This window comes from Oncorhynchus tshawytscha, linkage group LG03 (genome assembly GCF_018296145.1).
Source record: "Oncorhynchus tshawytscha isolate Ot180627B linkage group LG03, Otsh_v2.0, whole genome shotgun sequence".
NCBI classification, from domain to species: domain Eukaryota; kingdom Metazoa; phylum Chordata; class Actinopteri; order Salmoniformes; family Salmonidae; genus Oncorhynchus; species Oncorhynchus tshawytscha.
In genome coordinates, this window is record NC_056431.1 from 54,978,236 (window position 1) to 54,996,797 (window position 18,562).

Genomic DNA, 18,562 nt, shown 5'->3' on the forward strand with positions numbered 1-18,562 from the left:
TAAAATAATGCCAAATGTGTGCAAAGATGTCATCTAGACAAAGGGTGGCTACTTTGAAGAATCTCAAATATAAAATACATTTTTGTAACACTTTGTTGGTTACTACATGATTCTATATGTGTTATGTCAACATTTTGATGTCTTCACTAGTATTCTACAATGTAGAAAATAGTTTAAAAAAAATCAAATGTAATGAATAGATGTGTCCAAACTTTTGACTGGTACTATATATATAATAGTTGTTTATATATTTATTATATATTGGATGTTGGACAAGCATGATTTGCCTCAAGGATGCTTGATGTATGGTGAATATTGAGTCTGGCATCCATTCACTTTACTGAGAAAAACAAGACGTGTTGGCAAGTAGGCACGGGTATTGTATGGGCATGGCCACGTGACTTTCTACCTATGGCAAGAAAAAGCTGCTTCTAAGCACTGAACAGAGACCACCCCACTCTATACCTGGCCCTTACCCAGATTATTTTGTGCAAACAGCTAAAGCCGATTTGGGGTCAGTGCTTCGACACCATCTAACTATTTATATACCTATCTATCTATATGCAGCATAAATAAATAAAAATACACCAAATACAGGTACTTGGAATGGAAATATCAACAAAAATGGACCAAAAGTACTTTCTAAATAATCTGTAGTTCCCTCGGGGTTGTTGTTGTTGTTTCTTCATTTATCTTGATGACATAGGGCAGGGTAGGCAGCTCCATCGGGCGGCGGATATGAGGCTGCTGCAGGATGGCGGTGTCTGAGTCTGAGGGCTGGGACAGGGTGAGGGAGTCTAGGGTGGACTGGAGGTCGGGTGGGGCGAGGGTGTCTGGGATGGACTAGCAGGAAGAGTAGAGGCTGAGTGGAGGCAAAGGGAAGGCAGAGTGGACTAGTGGCAGAGTGGACTAGAAGCAGAGTGGACTAGAAGCAGAGTGGACTAGAAGCAGAGTGGGGTTGAGGCAGGGTGGGCTGTTCGGTACCCGAGGCTAGAGGTGGACTTGAGGGAAATTGAAGGCTGGGTGGAGGCTTGATGAGGGAGCCTGGGTTGGACTAGAGGAAAGTGAGGGAGTCCGAGGCTTGGGGTCAGGTTAAACTGGAAGCAAGTTCAGGGTGTCAGGAGTCTGGGATTAGTCGTCTGGAGGCAGGGGAAAGGTGTTCAGGGCTGGAATGGACTGGAGGGAGACTGTAGGCAGGGGAAAGGTGTTCAGGGCTGGGGTGGGCTGGAGGGAGACTGTAGGCAGGGGGAAGGTGTTCAGGGCTGGGGTGGACTGGAAGGAGACTGTAGGCAGGACGGGGTGAGGGGGGTCCAGGCCTGGGGGATATGGTGGCTGGAGGAAGGGTGAAGGTGGCCGGTGCCTGGGGTGTCTGGGTGCCTGGATATCTGGGCTGGGATTGACTGGAGGCAGGGTGGGGGTCAAAGTATCCAGGTAGAGGTTGTCAAGGCTCTCACAAACCCTGCATGGTCAGGGCAGCGGTGACATCGTCAGCCAGAGTGGCTAGCTGTGGAGGCTCCAGCAAGTTGATGCTGTCGGAGGAGGACAGGTGGCTGTGGCGGTGGGGGGACAGCGTCCCTGACATGCCCGTTCCCGGTGACTGGGTCATGATGATCTCCGCCCCGTGGTCCACCCGGGCCTTGGCCGTGTCACGGAACAACAGCTTGTGGCTCTCGATCTACAAGGAGTTAGGGTAATTGAGATAGACAGGAGGTACACACACACACAAACACACACACACACACAAACACACACATAGGTTGGGGATATGCACGCACACACACACACACACACACAGGGATAAGCACAAACACATAGGTTGGGGATATGCACACACACACAGGTTGGGGATAAGCACAAACACACAGGTTGGGAATAGACAGACAGATGCACACACAAGTGAGGGATACCCACACAGATATCATATGGAGGGTTCGAGTGGTGCTAACCTTGGAGGAGACTGTTTGAGACTGATGTCCGACTGATCAGTGTGCTTCCCAAATGTGACCTTATTGCCTTTATCAAGCACTACTTTTGACCAGAGCACATAGGGCCCTTTAAAGGAATAAGGTGCCATTTGGGACTCACACAATCTTCGTTGTGATGAGGTGACAGTATGATGGGACTTACCATAATGAGGCCTCCACCAGGGGTGTGGTGTGCATTATCCAGGGAACCCACCTTGGGCTGGGCCTTGTCTTTGAAGTCCAGCTTCACATTTTCTATGCGCACGTTACCTCCCCCTAGTGGAGCAGATGGAGAGAGGGAGAAGGGGGGGCAGAGGGAAGGGGAGAAAGACCCAAGAAGACAAGGGTAAGATGGTGAGAGAGAAAGAGAGGTGTTCCAATAAATCATTTTACTTTATCATCAATAATTAGTCAAACCAATGAAAAGACAGACGAGACCCTTAGTCCTTATCAGGATCCCCATTAGCTGTTGCCATGATTATAGTCTTCCTGGGGTCCATACCCTGCCAATATATCACTTGATAATGTAATTGAAAATGTGCTTCAGAAATAAATCATTACCTCTATGGGTTAATTAGGACACAGGGAAATTCAGACAATGTCATCCTACAAGACACATTGTATAGAGGAGACGGACCCATTTGTTGCCCTCTAGGTTACAGAGAACTGGTAGTCCCATCCACCAAATTACCAGGTGTAAAACAAATCAAATCAAATTGTATTAGTCTCATGCGCCCAAATACAACAGGTGTACCTTACAGTGAAATGTTTACCTTCGAGCCCCTAATCAATAAGGCAGTTAAAAAAACAAGATCAGCTAGATGCAGGCAAAAGTTTGCAAGGCGATATTGAACGTGTCACTAACATTTTCCTCTCGGCCTGTGTGCACCTTCGCTGTAAACTTTCATTCATAGGCTAGGTTGTAGCAACCTCATGATGGGTTTAGGGAAAATTTGAGTATCATGTAGTAGCATAAACCTATCGATGTTACATTGAACTGGTTGAATGGAATATGAATGACAATCATCCATTATGCTGTAATAGAAATAAGGCCATGCTCATGAGAAAAAAAGAATCATCCTGCCTCATCTTAAATGGCATTGACCACCACTGATTTCCTCAGTGAAAACATTGTACTGAGCAAATGTCAAATTGGCTTTTTACCAAATGACTGTATGACTGACCACGTATTCACCATGCTCAACCTAAATGACAAACAAACAAACCAAAGCAAAGGCAAGATCTTCTCTTGCTTTGTTGATTTCAAAAAATCTTTTGACTCAATTTGGCATGAGGGTCTGCTAAACAAATTGATGGAAAGTGGTGTTGGGGGAATGACATACGACATTATAAAATCCATGTACATAAACAACAAGTGTGCTGTTAAAATAGGCAAAAAGCACACATTTCTTTCCACAGAGCCCCGCCCTCTTTAACATATATATCAATGAATTTGCGAGGGCACTAGAACAGTCTGTAGCACCCGGCTTCACCCTACTAGAATCTGAAGTCAAATGTCTACTATTTGCTGATGATCTCATGCTTCTGTCCCCAACCAAGGAGGGCCTACAGAAGAACCTAGTACCTAGTCAGACCTGCGCCCTGACAGTAAATCTCAGTAAGACAAAAATAATGGTGTTCCAAAAAACATAAGTTACCAGGACAACAAATACAAATTCCACCTAGACACCGTTGCCCTAGAGCACACAAAAAACTCTTCAACCTACATCAGCACGATAGGTAACTTACACAAAGCTGTGAACGATCTGAGAGTCAAGGCAAGAAGGGTCCTCTACTCCATCAAAAGGAACATAAAACTTGACATCCCAATTAGGATCTGGCAAAAAAATACTTGAATCAGTTAAATAACTCATTGCCCTTTATGGTTATGAGGGCTGGGGTTCGTTCACCAACCAAGAATTCACAAAATGGATCAAATACCAATTTGAGACGTGTACAACATAAAACACCAAACAATGCACGCAGAGTAGAATTAGGCCAATACTCGCTAATTATCAAAATCCAGAAAAGTTCAGTTAAATTCTACAACCACCTAAAAGGAAGGTGGCGATTCCCAAACCTTCCATAACAAAGCCTTCACGTAACCTAGAGAAGAGTCCCCTTAGCAAGCGGGTCTTGGGGCTCTCTTCACATACACAAACAGACCCTACAGAGTCCCAGGACAGCAACAGCAACACAATTAAACCCAACCAAATCCTGAGAATACAAAAAGATAATTACTTGACACATTGGAAAGAATTGACAAAAAACAGAGCCAACTGGAATGCTATTTGGCCCTAAACAGAGAGTACACAGTGGCAGAATACCTGACCACTATGACTGACCCTAAATGAAGGAAAGCTTTGACTATGTACAGACTCAGCGAGCATAGCCTTGCTATTGAGAGAGGCCGCTGTGGGCAGACATGGCTCTGAAGAAAAGACAGGCTATGTGCACACTGCCCACAAAATGAGGTGGAAACTGAGCTGCACTTCCTAACCTCTTGCCAAATGTATGACCAATTAGAGACACATATTTCTCTCAGATTACACGGACCCACAAAGAATTTGAAAACAAATAGAACTTGAATAAACTCCCATAACTCTACCCACATGTACATACTACCTCAACTAACCGGTGCCCCCGCACATTGACTCTGTACCGGCATCCCCCTTTATACAGTATAATGTTATTTTTTACTGCTGCTCTTTATTTACTTGTTACTTTTATCTCTTATTTCTTATCCATATTTTTTTAAACTGCACTGTTGGTTAGGGGCTCGTAAGTAAGCATTTCACTGTAAGGTCTACACCTGTTGTATTCAGCGCATGTGACTAATAAAATTAGATTTTGATTTGATTTGATCATTTGGGTGAAATACCAGTGTGCATCACAGCAACAAGATTTGTGACCTGTTGCCACAAGAAAAGGGCAACCAGTGAAGAACAAACATGATTGTACATACAACCCATATTTATGGTTATTTATTTTCCCTTTTAAACTTGAACTATTACTACTAATTACCACTAACATCTTTATAACTCTGTACATAGCCATACCATGACATTTGAAATGTCTCTATTCCTTTGAAACGTTTGTGAGTGTAATGTTTACTTTACATTTTTTATTGTTTATTTCACTTTTGTTTATTATCTATTCCACTTGCTTTGGCAATGTAAACATATGTTTCCCATGCCAATAAAGCCCTTTGAATTGTATTGAGTGTAGCAGTGTGAATGTATTATATTGAACATACTGATACTGATCATCAGTATGACCACCAGATGGCGGTGTAGGACTCTGACGCAGCAGTCAGTCACCACTCTCTCAGAGCAGGGGGGGATTTGTCCGCATCACACACTACACGTGATTTATTGTACGTACGCATCCTAAATGGCACCATTTTCCTTATAGTGCACTAATTTTGACTACAGCCCATACCCATATACCCATACCCAAAAGTAGTGCATTATATAGAACATAACCTCACACTCAACGTCAACAAAACAAAGGAGATGATCGTGGACTTCAGGAAACAGCAGAGGGAGCATCCCCCTATCCACATTGACAGGACATTAGTGGAAAGGGTAGTAAGTTTTAAGTCCCTCGGCCTACACATCACGGACAAACTGAATTGGTCCACCCACATAGACAGTGTTGTGAAGAAGGCGCAACAGCGCCTCGTCAACCTCAGGAGGCTTGTCACCAAAAGAAATTTGGCTTGTCACCAAAAGCACTCACAAACTTCTACAGATGCACAATCGAGAGCATCCTGTCGGGCTGTATCACCGCCTGGTACGGCAACTGCTCCCCCCACAACCGTAAGGCTCTCCAGAGGGTAGTGAGGTCTGCATAACGCATCACCGGGGGCAAACTACCTGCCCTCCAGGACACCTACACCACCCGATGTCACAGGAAGGCCATAAAGATCATCAAGGACAACAACCACCCGAGCCACTGCCTGTTCGCCCCGCTATCACCCAGAAGGCGATTTCAGTACAGGTGCATCAAAGCAGGGACAGAGAGACTGAAAAACAACTTCTATCTCAAGGCCATCAGACTGTTAAACAGCCACCACTAACGTTGAGTGGCTGCTGCCGACATACTGTCTCAACTCCAGCTCACTTTAATAATGGAAATTGATGTAAAATGTATCACTAGCCACTTTAAACAATGCAACTTAATATAATGTTTTTATACCCTACATTACTCATCTCATATGTATATACTGTACTCTATACCATCTACTGCATCTTGCCATCTTTATGTAATACATGTATCACTAGCCACTTTAAACAATGCCACTTAATATAATGTTTACATACCCTACATTACTCATCTCATATGTACATACTGTACTCGATACCATCTAATGTATCTTGCCTATGCCGTTCTGTACCATCACTCATTCATATATCTTTATATATATATTCTTTATCCCTTTACACTTGTGTGTATAAGGTAGTAGTTGTGGAATTGTTAGGTTAGATTTCTCGTTGGTTATTACTGCATTGTCGGAACTAGAAGCACCAGCATTTCGCTACACTCGCATTAACATCTGCATGCGACAAATAAAATTAGATTAGATTTGATTTGGATATAGGAATTAGTGTTCCATTTGAGATGCATCCTATGATGCTCTATCACTCTTTCCTTTATCTACAGTCAGGTAGAAGTCTAATTCCTATACAAGCCTAACATGGCTCTAGTGCGTTGTAGATTGACTGTAGGTTCCCATATATCTCAACTGTCAGTGTGGGGTGACCAAGGTAGATAAGATCAATATTTTGTCCAACTTTATTGTCCAAGACAGAGAAATATGCCTTGGACATACAAGCACTGCTGCTCCAATATAAAATACTCATCACATAATACACATCACATAAATAATCAACAGAAACACATCACATACACCTATAATACCGGTACACAGGTAGAGCAGGTTGTTTACCTGGCCGGTGGCGAATGTTGTCCAGGGATCCACACTTGGAGGTCACATGACTCAGGTCAATCTTCTTGGTCTGGATCTGCACCTGTAGAGGAACACCTGGTCAGCGGTGCCTGGTTCTGGTGATCACCTATTTACCCATTATCCTACGAGGGAGGATCAAGAGGCAACGACCTCAAAGAACTACAGAAAATGACTGGATCTACCCATCTATCTATCCAGTTGACTAGCAATGTAAGGCCTGTGAGAATGATCTGTGATAGAGTTGGTTCCTGATCGTATGATTACTCGTCATACACATTGTGCTATGAGGGAGGATAAGAGACAGAGAACTACCATCTCTTGTCTCTGACATGCTGTAAAGGTCGGGACTACCCAGTTGACTAGTTAAGTAACAGTGTTTTAGACAGTTATACTATGGCTTAGGTGGGTGGGTGCTTACATTTGTTCTATTTTTGTTGTTGTTGCATATCCCACTCCCTCTGAAATATCCTAGGAGAGTGGGGTCACGACCAGAGATCAGCCATTATTGACCCTGGAGCAATTAGGGTTAAGTGCCTTGCTCAAGGGCACATCGACAAATTTTTCACCTAGTTGGCAACCTTTCAGTTACTGGCCCAGCACTCAGTGGTTAAAAGCATCATCATACCCATGGTCCTAGTAGGGAGGACCAAGAGGAAGAGAACTACCATCCACTGAAGAACTGCACTACCATCCCGTCTATGAAGAAAAGGACTGGATCTATCCAGCTAAGTAACAGTGGTATTGGTAAAAGTGGACCTACATACTCAGTTGTTGTCCACATTCCCACACTCATAGAGAAATCGATTACAAAAGGGTTATTAGAACCCTCTGTGTGGTCTGGGTATTATATGGAACCAAAAAGGGTTCTACCTGGAACCAAAAATGGTTCATCCAAGGGTTCTTCTATGGGGACAGTCGAATAACCCTTTTAGGTTCTAAAAATAACCTAACCTCACACTCAACAAAACAAAGGAGATGATCGTGGACTTCAGGAAACAGCAGAGGGAGCATCCCCCTATCCACATCGACGGGACAGTAGTGGAGAGGGTAGTAAGTTTTAAGTCCCTCGGCGTACACATCACGGACAAACTGAATTGGTCCACCCACATAGACAGTGTTGTGAAGACGGACCAGGTGAATCCAGGTGAAAGCTATGATCCCTTATTAGTGTCACCTGTTCAATCCACTTCAATCCGTGTAGATGTCTCTCATTCCCACAGGTGTTACATAGCTAGTCAACTGGATACATAGATGGGTAGATCCAGTCATTTACATCAGAGACAAGAGTGTAGCAAAACCTAATATCTACTACAATACACTGAGTGTACAAAACGTTATCAATACCCTCCTAATTGTTGCACCCCCTTTTGCCCTCAGAACAGCCGAAATGCGTCGGGGCATGGACTACAAGGTGTCGAAAGCGTTCCATATTTTGTTTTGCCAATTCACCTTCTGAATGCACACATACACGATCCATGTCTCAATTGTCTCAAGGCTTAACAATCCTCCTTCAACCTGTTTCCTGCCCTTCATCTACACGGATTGAAGTGGATTGAACAGGTGACACAAATAAGGGATTATAGCTTTCACCTGGATTCACCTGGTCCGTCTGGAAAGAGCAGGTGTTCCTAATGTTTTGTACACTCAGTGTATGTATTATTATCAGCCCAAGTCAAGCACGGACTATTATCCGTTTGTAGTAAACGTCAGGTGCACATAAAGACAATTTACGACAACCCTCTCATTCTGTTATGAAGAGCTGTTGCCGTATGACAACCAACCCAACCGCGGTCAGGAATGAAAAAGAGACATTTTACTTCTGGCTTTATCTGTGAAAACTGAGGCTGAAAAGACAAAAGTGCAGAATATTAGCCATAGAATATTAGCCAATAAAAATGCACATCTGGAATTAGCCACAGGCAAAGACACAGAAGAGGTTATGCAGCAATTATGCACATAAGTGATATGAAGAGAGAGAAGGAAGGAAGGAAACCAACATCCAACAGGCACAACAGATACAGTGTGAGTGAATGAGTGAATGAGTGAGTGAATGAGTGAATGGGAAAGCAAGCACAACAGAAGCATACGCATCTGTCAATAAAACAGTGACAAATCAGAAGGGAAACATTAAGATGATTTAATAGAGCATGACTACTGTGTGGTCTACCATCAATTTACCTGTTTTCTAATCTTGTACCGTCACGCATGTAGGCTTGGGTTGCAATAGTACCTGATAGACACACGCTATACTAGAACCTGACCATGCAGAATGCTAGTGAATGTATTGAAAAAGAAGGAGCTGTGTTAGTGAAAACAATGGGTGTGAGTTGGCTGGCTTCTGCATAACTAATCTACCCATCAATCTTTTCATTTTCACATTGTTTACACTAGCTAGCCCTTTCACCTCTAAGAAACAGAAATTACAGCTGTAAAGGAGATAGGCTGGTCTCAGATCTGTTTGTGCTCTTTCCAACTCCATTGCTTTCACTGTCAAGCCAAACAGTCTGGCATGACAATTTCATAGAGGTGTCAATGCCAGGTAGAACCAGGTGAAAAGGTGAACACAGGTCACATCCCAAATGGCACCCTATTCCCTATATAGTGTCTTATGGGCCCCGGTCAAAAGTAGTGCACTAAATAGGGAATAGGTTGTGATTCTTTGAGATGCTGTACATAGTCTGGGACCAGAATAGAAACCCTGGAGTCCCCAGTCCTGCATCTCCCTAGCACTCTAATGGGTGACTGTGTGAGAGAGATACCATAAAATGAGAGAGAGAGAGAGAGAGAAAGAGAGAGAGAGAGAAAGAGAGAGAGAGAGAGAGAGAAAGAGAGAGAGAGAGAAAGGGGTACCATAACACAAAGAAAGAGAGGAGGTATGTGTGTAAGAGAGTGCATACTACAACGAGAGAACAGGAATGTGTGTGCTGGGGGGGGCTCACTATCCAAGTGGGTACTATCCAAGTGGGTACTGGAAATCCCCAAAAGTCCCCACAAGGATAGTCAAACAAGAACAATTCTCTCTCGTGAGGACATTTTCCAGTTCCCCATGGTGACAAAGGCTATCTTAGGCTTAGAGGTTAGGTGTAGGGTTACAATTAGGGTTAGGGTAAAGCTAAGGGTTAGGGGTTATGGAAAATAGGATTTTGAATGGGAATCAATTTTAGGTCCCCACGAGAATAGTAAAACATATGCTGTGTGTGTTTGTGAGAGAGGGATGGATGGAGGAGAGACACCAAGTGTATTAGGAGTAAGAAACTCACGTTTCCTCCTCCTGCAGAGTACTGTCTCATATTAGCTGACATCAGACACAGCCCCTCTTACTTCCCCATGGCTAGCATGGTCATTACATCTTTACAGTTAGAAAATATCAGCCAAGAGAGACCCGTTTGTCTCTCACTGACGGCCATGACACTTTGTGTTTGCTTTCTTTATGTAACCAATGGTGATCTTTGAGCCTTGTGTCTACAGCTGAGCTAGTCTGATCCTCAGGGAAAGCTAGCTAGTGTAAACATACTGTAGATATACAGTACAATGAATAGAATAGGAAAAAAGCCCCTGAGAGCACAGCAATTGACTTAAATGGGGATGGATCCGTTCTAGTGAATCTAATTCTATGCGTGTAAAGTAACATCCCCTGACATGCTGTATGTACTGTATGCCTGTCAGCAGGGAGACAAGGTGCTGAATCTGCCACGATTACTCAGACTGTCTGTTCCAAACAGAGACTGTGCCTGCTCTGCAACCCAAGTGGCACCATTTTCCCTATGTAGTACACTACTTTTGACCAGGGCCTTATGGGTCCTGGTCAGATGTAGTATACTATTTAGGGAATAGGGTGATGTTTGGGATGCATCAAAAATGGCTAAGGCACAGGATTTCTTTCTAAAACAGTCACAGTTTGTGGGCCGGGCCGGGCCGGGCCTGCTATAGCTGTAAGGAGACAAGGCAAGTTTGATTGCGAAACAAACATGAAATAGCAGGATTGGTCGGGCTGCGGAGTACAAAACATCTTAAGACATTTACAACATTCATAACATGTATCACGCTTGACATGCAGCGAGTGGGGAAGAGAACCGAAAGGAAAGTCAGAGGCCAGCAGATTGTCAAGAGAAGAAGAGAAACAGTGACCAGTGGATTGAAGCGGAGTGAAAGAAAGAAAGAAAAAGTTAGAGAGAGCAGAGGAAGAAGAGAGAGATAGGCAACGGGGTAATCTGGTTGGCGGTCACAGCTGGAGCCTCATAGAAACAGCAAACAAGTAGAACACATTTTTCCTCCTGTTGCATTTCTCTCACCACAATACAAACATTTGGATATATCCTCTCGTGTTGTACTTCTCTATATACCACGTATGCTTACAACACACATCCTTATACATATGCATAGTCTCTACAGGCCTACGCCACTTTAAGGCCAATACTGTGAAGTTGTAATACTTCTCTAGGTTTGAATATTCCATATTGCGTTCCATCTCATAACAGGTACAGCGAGGTACAAATGATTGTTGGATTCGGAGCACAAGTACGTGGACTCTGCATGGAAGATTGATGCACAAGTGTTGATGATACTGCATCAACACCCTCATTGTTGCATGTGAATATATATATATATATATATATATATATATATATATATATATATATATATATATATATATATCCATCACTAGAGTGGGTATATATTACAAATGAATGACGAACAAGAAGTGGAGACTTCAGTTTTGATCATCAGGGTGTTCAGATAAGATACTGAACCATACAGGGCAAAGTGCTCAGGAAAGGGATTTAGTGATTTGTGTAGTTTTAGTCTTGTGCACATAACGATGGAACTATACTCCCGTGACAGTAGCTAGCTAGCTAGTAGTAGCTAGACAGTAGCTAGATAGATACAGTAGCTAGATAGATACAGTATGCTCTTCAAGGGAGAGACCAGGAGAGATCATCACTCACAGTCAGATTGGAGAGTTGTGTGAACATACCAAAGTGGGAGTTGATACATCTCAGAGCTAACTGCATTACAGATTTGGTTCTGGGTCTATAAAGTCTTTTTTGTTGTCGTACCCCAGTAAGACTAGCTGTCTCTATTGGCGTCGGTTAATGGTGATCCTAATAAAAGTTCAAATCAATGTGGAGGACCGAGGACCAGATTGAGCATGTAGGCAGACAGGCTGATCTAAGACTGTGGGCTGGGGTTGGAGAGAAGGATAGGAGCAGGGGTGGAGGCAGGGTTTGAATTATACCATTTTCTTGATATTTAAATGATTATGGTGGGGACCCTGATTTATTAAGGGGCTGCCCAGTCTCCCCCACACCCCTCTAATTGGAATACTGGCTGAGGGTGGAGGTGCCCCCTGTACGGACGAGTGCTAGAGGGGGACACAGTCCACTCATCTCCCAATAGAGGGACAGAAAATGAGGCCTAGTACATACTCAGGTTGTACAACTGATGCACTAGGCAGTATGGCAGTTTGCATAACCGTTGTGTGGTTGGTTGCAGATTTCTGGGAACTTTCCCCAAATTCCAGGAAAGTTTTGGAACATTACATGAATTTTGCAATTTTGACCAGGGGTGTCTCCATCAGTGCATCAGTTGTACGATCTGAGTTTGGACTAACTAGGCCAGAGAGAGGAGAAGGGAGAGTGGGAGCAGAACGGTAGGTACAGGTACATACATTGCCTCCACGAGGAGAATGCTTCATGTTATCCTTGGATCCACATTTTGACTGTACGTGACTGAAGTCCAGCTTCTTGTTTAAAATCTGAATCTAGAGGAAATACAGAGATTTAATGTGGCTATTTAGGTGGGGATGAGGATGGATGCTTAGCTTATTCTTTGTTATGGAAGAGATGTTTCGGCACAACATGAAGAGAACAGATATGTATGAAGGCAGGACAACTGCTGATGATGATCAGAGGAGTGCTGAATGGAGATTCAATAGAGGCTTACATGTTTTATAGCAGGGATCATCAACTAGATTCATACGCAAATTGACCACAAGAGGCCAAATGAGATACAGTATAACAAAAACATAATCATTTCAAACTTTGCTTACATTTGTATATGATCACATACAGTATATCTATGCAGTTGAAATTCGTCCAGCGGGCTGCCGGTTGGGGAATCCTGCATTACAGTGATGATATGTCAGTAGATACAGCATGTAGGTGGAGTTCATGACCCTTTCTATCATTCCATATAGGGGTGGTAGAATACAGCATTAGCCTTTTGATACACCAACAAATAGAAAAGTACTCTGAAATAAACTCTGGGTCCAAGACGTACTTCACTTCCTACCAAGATTTGGCATGTGTGTGAGGGGATAAGAGGGGCTTGGTATACGGAGGTACTGTATACCAGTGGGTCGTTGGCTGGCATGTGGGCCCATGTCACACTGTGTGCAGCAGACAGACATAAGATGAGAGAGACCATGCGTAGGAGCGATCTCCATATCAAATCAAATCACATTTTATTTGTCACATGCGCCGTACACAACATCTGTAGACCTTACAGTGAAATGCTTACTTACAAACCCTTAACCAACAATGCAGTTACATTTTTTAAATCATATTTAAAAAACAAAACAAAAAACAAATAACAAATAACTAAAGAGCAGCGATAAAATAACAATAGCGAGGCTATATACAGGGGGTACCGGTACAGAGGGAGTCACTGTACTGTATATGGGATACTGTAGGTCTGCTACTGGTACTGGCTTGATTGGAAGTACTGTATAGGTTCTGCTATGCTACATGCCTGTATATGTATCAGGCTCTTGTATCCTGTAAGTGTGCATCCCAAATGGCACTCTATACCCTATATAGTGCACTACGTTTGACCAGGGTCCATAGGGCTCCATATAGTGCATTACTTTGACCAAGGTCCAAAGTAGTGCACTATATAGGGAACAAGGTGCCATTTGGGACAAAGCCTGAGTGTGTAGACCAGGGATGGGCAACTTTGATGGGGGTGGGGGCCACAAAAAATCTGGTCATCATGAGGGGCTGAAGTGGCTCGCGGGTCTGTGTATCCACATCCCATACCAACCCTGGTGTAAACCTACATGGAAAGTTGGAACAGTGTCTACATGTGGTGGAGATAACTAGAGCCAGGATGGGGTGTCAGGTTGACAGACAGAAGTCATTGGTGCTCTCTAGAAGGTCTGAATCCCCATAACAACAGTTCTGTGAAAGGGGATGGAGGCCTGACAGAGTAATGGGTCTCTGTAATGAATGATGAGAATGGTGACATAAACACTCTCCAAGGCCGAAGAGGTGGGAGAACTTGGTTGCGTCCAAAATGGAACCCTATTCCCTATATAGTGCACTACTTTTGACCCGGGCCCATAGCGCTCTGGTCAAAACTACTGCCCTACCTTTCCAAAGAACATACTGAATAAAAATGGAAGGCTGCAGGATCCACAACCCTGAGAAAGGCTTATAAACTGTAGCTTAGTACTAAAGAGGGACAGACATTGTATGATGCACAACCCTGAGAAATACTTATACATTATAGCAGTGGTCACCAACCCGTCGGTCGCTATCAACTGGTCGATCTCCATTGACTGGTCGATCTCCAAGATATTCCTAGTTGATCGCCAAACATTTCTGTAAAAAACCCAACGATGAAGCCTTGCATTCCTATTATTTTTTTTTTGTCTCGTGCTGTTAGAGGTAGGTGCAACCAATTCAGCCTCCCTCGCTGGGTAGGCGAAGTGTTCCCATTTTGAACCAGTACATGTGTCTGAAGGTACAAACTCTGCCTTCCCGGTGGGCCCAGATAGCAAATCAAGTGCACTATAGGCCTACCACTGGCCAATCAGATGACTCAGATTACTGTGTCTGCAGTAACGTCGCAGGCGCAAAAGAAAGCTACAGCAAAGTTAATACAATGAGATTTCAAAATGTTTAAAACCATGACCAGAGAGAGACTGTCAACAAATACAGCAAAGAGATGCTGTTTTTATGAGTGAGTTCATGTTTAAGTTCTTAGTCAGCTGTCATGCCCTGACGTTAGTTATCTATGTTTTATGTATTATTTTAGTCAGGTCAGGGTGTGACGAGGGTGAGTATGTGTGTTTTTTGTCTTGTCTAGGGGTTTTACTATATCTATGGGGTTTTTGTATGTCTAGGTATTTGTAGGTCTATGGTGGCCTGAATTGGTTCCCAATCAGAGACAGCTGTTTACCATTGTCTCTGATTGGGGATCCTATTTAGGTTGCCATTTCCATTTTGTTTTTTGGGGTTATTGTGTATGTATAGTTGCCTGTGTCAGCACTCGGTTTAAATAGCTTCACGGTCGTTTTGGTTAGTGCTTATTCGTTAATTAAAATAGAATGTATTCATATCACACTGCGCCTTGGTCTCCTCGTTATGACGAACATGACATCAGCACTGTCAACACCTTTTATTCAAACTTTTCTAAACCATAAAATGTGCGTTCTTCCTACTTCCACTTGCGCTACAACCAGCACTGCAGCTGTAATGATAGGCTTGCACTATTATAATTAGCAGCTTGGGTCTTTTGTAATATTGAGGAATACTTTTTCTGTTAATAGGAAAAACAACATGAATTTGTGCATGAGGCAGAAATAATGCGGTGCGACTCGAGTTTTGTCATCAGCTGGAAGACGGTGTCAGCGGAGGAAAGGGAGAGCGGAAGGATGTTGAGAGCTGCTCTCTTCCTCCATTGAGACCTTAAAAGCCCAGTAAAATAAAATGATTTAAAAACGGATCTATTATCGGTGTGATCATGTTATAGTCTGCCTCATATTTTGAAATATATATTTTTTTAAATGGTCCTAGCATTGGCAGGGCGATTCAACCAAAGCCAATATGCGGTGATAATATATTGGGCCTATAGCCTACTGCATAAACCTCATTGCTATAGCACTGTTTTTAATAGGTTCATGTTGCATAGGCTTACACTTCAGACACGTTAAAACAAATCTGAGTGGTAGATCTCGACTTGCATTTAGACTCAAAGTGATCTTGAATCAGAGAAGGTTGGTGACCACTGCACTATATCTTCCTACTAAACACGCACAATGTATGAGACATTCAGCAGCAATGGCCACACAAAGACGACAGACTCCCTCACACAAGACGACACACTTGAGATAAGATGGATAACACGTCAGCAGACAGCAGACACTGGCCCATAGCCAGTGTTGGCGCTTAAACATTTTCAAGTGCTGAAGGTAGACTAGTTTGCAATAACATCTGAGAGACATTCAGCCTGTAAGAACCACACAGACAGAACATGAGGTGATACCAGGTGAATGAAAGATAACCAGAAAGTTGTGTTGTCTGGTAGAATATATACAGATTCCTCTCTGTTACCTGGATAAGAATCAAAGTCAAACTAAAACAGTAGCCAACACCAGTTCAGGCAACAAAGAAGCAAATCAAAATGAAAGTGTTTACCTTAATCCATCCTAGCTTCATAGACAGTGAAAGCGTAAGAAGAAATATCCTACCACAATTAATGACATTAAGACCTAGACATTATACTAAGACCAGAAACCCCCAACTCATCCTCCTTCCCCATTCTACCTCTATTCCAGTAACTGTGTGGTCAGTTTCAAAATTATTAATCAGCTTCTCGAACACTTTACTCACTTACGGGCACAAATAGAGGAGTTTCTAAGTGGCTTTCTAGGGTTGTGCTACTGAGACTCCTCACAGAGTTATCATAACACAGACAAAACACTCCAATCATTTCCCAGCCATCGAGTCAAAAGAGCCGAAGCAAACACCATTGCATCAAAGGGAGGATTAATATTTAACGCAGTTTAACGCAGAATCAGGCACAGATTGTGTCCAAAATGGCACCCTATTCCCTTTATTGCACTACTTTTGACCAGGGCCCATAAGCTCTGCTCAAACACAGTGCAGTTTATAGGGAATAGAGTGTCCTTTTGAATGCAGACACTGAGAGGTTGGGAAATGGCAGCATAGCAGCCTTGACAACCCTGTGCCCAGACAGTCACCTCAGGTTGTTGTCACTTCCGGTTGGAACCCCTATCAGAGACACTTGCAGCCAGCCAGTCACCCAGGAGTTGAGTCTAGTTTGCCAGTGGTGGTGGGAAGACACTACCCAGGGGTGTAAGCCCTGTTTGGGCTGAGCCATATGGGAGGCAAGAGGGGTAGAGGTGTTCCAGAATATTCTCTAGCGTCGATGGTGAGCTACAGAGGGATATTACAGAGACAATGCCACAAGCACTGATCCTTCCAGAAGGACAAACATCTCTGCAGCACTCCACCAAGAGTATGTCTTCCTTCATCACAACAATGTCCTTTTCCCATCTCGCTCATCTGAAAAGCTCAGGTGCTCCTCCAAAATGAAGTGTTTTTCTCATTGCCCTCCTTTTAAAACACAGCAAACAACGACCAGACAGACAGACTGAGGGAGGGAGGACAGAGCTACAGTAACAATGGAGCGACAGACTATAAACGTGGAGAGGGACACAAAAGACAGGGAGAGGAAGGGACTGAGGAGGGTGGAACAGGGGTTAAAAGCCTGGGAGGAAAGTCTGAAAAAAGGAACCAGCAGCTACAGCATTAGTCAAATACAAAACAAGACTGAGGTAGAAAGAGAGGCAGAAACAGAGCATAAAGAGGTAAAAAGAAGGGAGGATAAATAAGGGAAGGAAGAAAAGAGAAAGAGGGAGGAGGGGGTATAGTAGAAACCCATGGACGATCACTAACCTGGCCCCCCTTGGGCTGGTAATTGATGTTGTCTGTGGAGCCGATCTTAGACTTGACATTCTTGAGGTCTGGCAGGGGCTGGTTGAGGACGCGAAGCTGTTTGGGGGTGGTGGCAGGGGACTTGGGAGGGGTGCGGAGCAGAGCCACCTTGAATAAATGAATTGCCATAAGTTGAATTGATGCCATGATATACTCAGATTTTATTTGGAAAAAAGATTAGCTAATCTCAATATGATGTCCTGAATAAATAAGGGATACATCCATAAAGTAAAATTATATACAGTGCATTTGGAAAGTATTCAGACCCCTTAACTCTTTCAACATTTAGCTACATTACAGCCTTATTCTAAAATGTATTAAATAAATGTTCCTCATCAATCTACACACAATACCCCATAATGACAAAGTGAAAACAGGTTTTTATATATTTTTGAAAATGTATTTAAAATATAAAACAGAAAAAAATGAATTTCAGTGGTATTCAGACCCTTCGCTATGAGTCTCGAAATTGAGCTCAGGTGCATCCTGTTTCCTTTGATCATCCTTGAGATGTTTCTATAACTTGATTGGAGGTAAATTCAATTGATTGGACATTATTTCGAAAGACACACACCTATCTACAGTTGACAGTGCATGTAAGAGCAAAAACCAAGCCATGAGGTCAAAGGAATTGTCCGTAGACCTCAGAGATAGGATTGTGTCAAGGCACAGATCTGGGGAAGGGTACCAGAAAATTCCTGCAGCATTAAAGGTCCCCAATAACACAGTGGCCTCAATCATTCTTAAATGAAGAAGTTTGGAACCACCAAGACTTGTCCTAGAGCTGGCCGCCTGGCCAAACTAAGCAATCGGGGGAGAAGGGCCTTGGTCAGCGAGGTGACCAATAACTCGTTGGTCACTCTGACAGAGCTCCAGAGTTCCTC

General features: G+C 43.3%; 1 protein-coding gene across 16 annotated transcripts in view; it reads right to left on the minus strand.

The window, feature by feature from the left end:
* Positions 1-163: 163 nt before the first annotated feature.
* map2 (microtubule-associated protein 2) overlaps positions 164-18,562 on the minus strand; it is a 134,690-nt gene continuing 116,291 nt past the window's right edge. For 12 of the 16 annotated variants that reach the window (XM_042319673.1, XM_042319677.1, XM_042319685.1 and 9 more), the window contains 5 exons: positions 17,640-17,786; positions 12,605-12,697; positions 6,916-6,997; positions 2,128-2,240; positions 164-1,675 (listed from right to left, as the gene is read on the minus strand). In XM_042319673.1, coding sequence (XP_042175607.1) covers positions 1,451-1,675; positions 2,128-2,240; positions 6,916-6,997; positions 12,605-12,697; positions 17,640-17,786 — 660 coding nt within the window. In that variant the 3' untranslated portion in view covers positions 164-1,450. The remainder of the gene's footprint in view (positions 1,676-2,127; positions 2,241-6,915; positions 6,998-12,604; positions 12,698-17,639; positions 17,787-18,562) is intronic. The other 4 variants (XM_042319683.1, XM_042319681.1, XM_042319678.1 and 1 more) reach the window with 2 other exon arrangements.